Raw genomic sequence first — 1,458 nt, 5'->3', positions numbered from 1 at the left:
ACGGGGTGTGCGGGACCATAAGGTTGGAGGCCTGACGTACTGGCGTGTGGGCGTTATCTATTTTGCCCACACGCAGACATGTGAGAGGGACCACGAGGAAAAAAAATGACGTATGGGCATTACTTGTTTTGCCCACACGTAGGTGTGTGGGCTGATCCTTTTAAACACCACACAAACTGTGTGGGCAGACCCCTTAACGCCCACACGTGTGGGCTTTATCGGCGTTCAAAAGAAACGGAGGTAGTATTTTTTATTTTATTTTTCATTATTGAAGAGTTGAAACAACAAACAAATTACATGCGTGAAATTCAACGAAAGTCACTCAAGTAGGTGACACTGCCAGTGCAAAAACTAAAGTGCACAAACAAAAATAGGACGCCATGATGATTCGTTGGTTCAGTGGTTGACGACCCTGCAGTTCCTCCTGATCTCTCCCTGGTAACCGGTCTTCACTTCGATAGCTCCCATCTTGACCATGGCCTTGTTGAACTTGGCCTCCCACTGCCCGGGAATGTTGGCGCTGTCGCGCACCATCTGGGTCGTGGCCGGCGTCGCAAGGAGGGCGGCGTCCGACGTGAAGAGCACCTTGTGCGCCAGGACGTTCTTGTAGTACTGGTTGTCGAGCGCGTTGGGGGTCACCACGTCCTGGTTCACCGTGGGGTCGTTGGCCGGGCTTGGGCTGGCGGGGCATTGCCTCCTCAGCACGTTGGCAAAGCCAGTGTTGATGTCAGAGAGGACGGCCAGGCGGTCGGAGACGAAGGACGAGCAATGGGACACGCCAATGGTGTGGGCGCCAGAGAGCACGACCATGTCCTCCGCGGTGAGGCCCTTGGCGGCGAAGCTGGCGATGAGCTGGTCGAGGTTAAAGACCGGCGGCGGCAGGTTGTCGAGGGCCTCCGTGGAGTTGGAGACGCGCCCGTCGAGGCGGCCCGCCGGCATGTTGATCTTCATCGTCATCCGGCTGAGGAAGTAGGCGGCGTCACGGCCGGCGAAGGCGACGATGTCCGCGCAGGAGACGACGCCGGGGCAAGCCTTCTCGACGGCGTCCTTGGCCGCGTCGATGACCTCGAAGCCGCGGAGGCTGGGGAAGTTGGGAGGGCTGAGCTTCTCCGGCTGCGGGTTGGCCGGGGTCGGGTCGAGGAGGACGGAGCCGTCGCACCCCTGGACGAAGCAGTCGTGGAAGAACATGCGGATGAGGCCGGCGCCGATGCCGGCGTTCTTGTAGACGAACCTCTTCACCTCGTCCCTCACGATGGCCTCCACGCGGGGGCACGTCTTCTTGTAGTAGCCCACCTGCAGGCCATGGCACGCCGACGACGACAAGAGCAATGCGCATGTCAGCGCGACGGATAGCTTAAGCCAGGCGGCGGCCATTGTCACCTCAAGCTCTTAACTAAGTTATCAGCCTTTGTGTACTAGTACTACCAATATCGAGAGTGTGATCGACCGATGAGAAGG

At 58.4% G+C, this 1,458-nt stretch overlaps 1 protein-coding gene across 1 annotated transcript; it reads right to left on the bottom strand.

The window, feature by feature from the left end:
* Positions 1-244: 244 nt before the first annotated feature.
* Positions 245-1,458, bottom strand: LOC119341726 (peroxidase 2-like). The gene has a single exon (XM_037613586.1). It carries the CDS (start codon positions 1,372-1,374, stop codon positions 397-399), a length of 978 nt encoding a protein of 325 aa, XP_037469483.1. The 5' UTR covers positions 1,375-1,458; the 3' UTR covers positions 245-396.

The sequence above is a fragment of the Triticum dicoccoides genome, chromosome 7B (genome assembly GCF_002162155.2).
Source record: "Triticum dicoccoides isolate Atlit2015 ecotype Zavitan chromosome 7B, WEW_v2.0, whole genome shotgun sequence".
Taxonomy (NCBI): Eukaryota; Viridiplantae; Streptophyta; class Magnoliopsida; order Poales; family Poaceae; genus Triticum; species Triticum dicoccoides.
Note: the sequence above shows the minus strand (reverse complement) of the source record. Positions and strands in the feature narration are given on the sequence as shown.

What these genes read in the sequence shown, in the direction of transcription:
- LOC119341726 (XM_037613586.1), bottom strand. Translation starts at nt 1,374, where the DNA reads ATGGCCGCCGCCTGGCTTAAGCTATCCGTCGCGCTGACATGCGCATTG.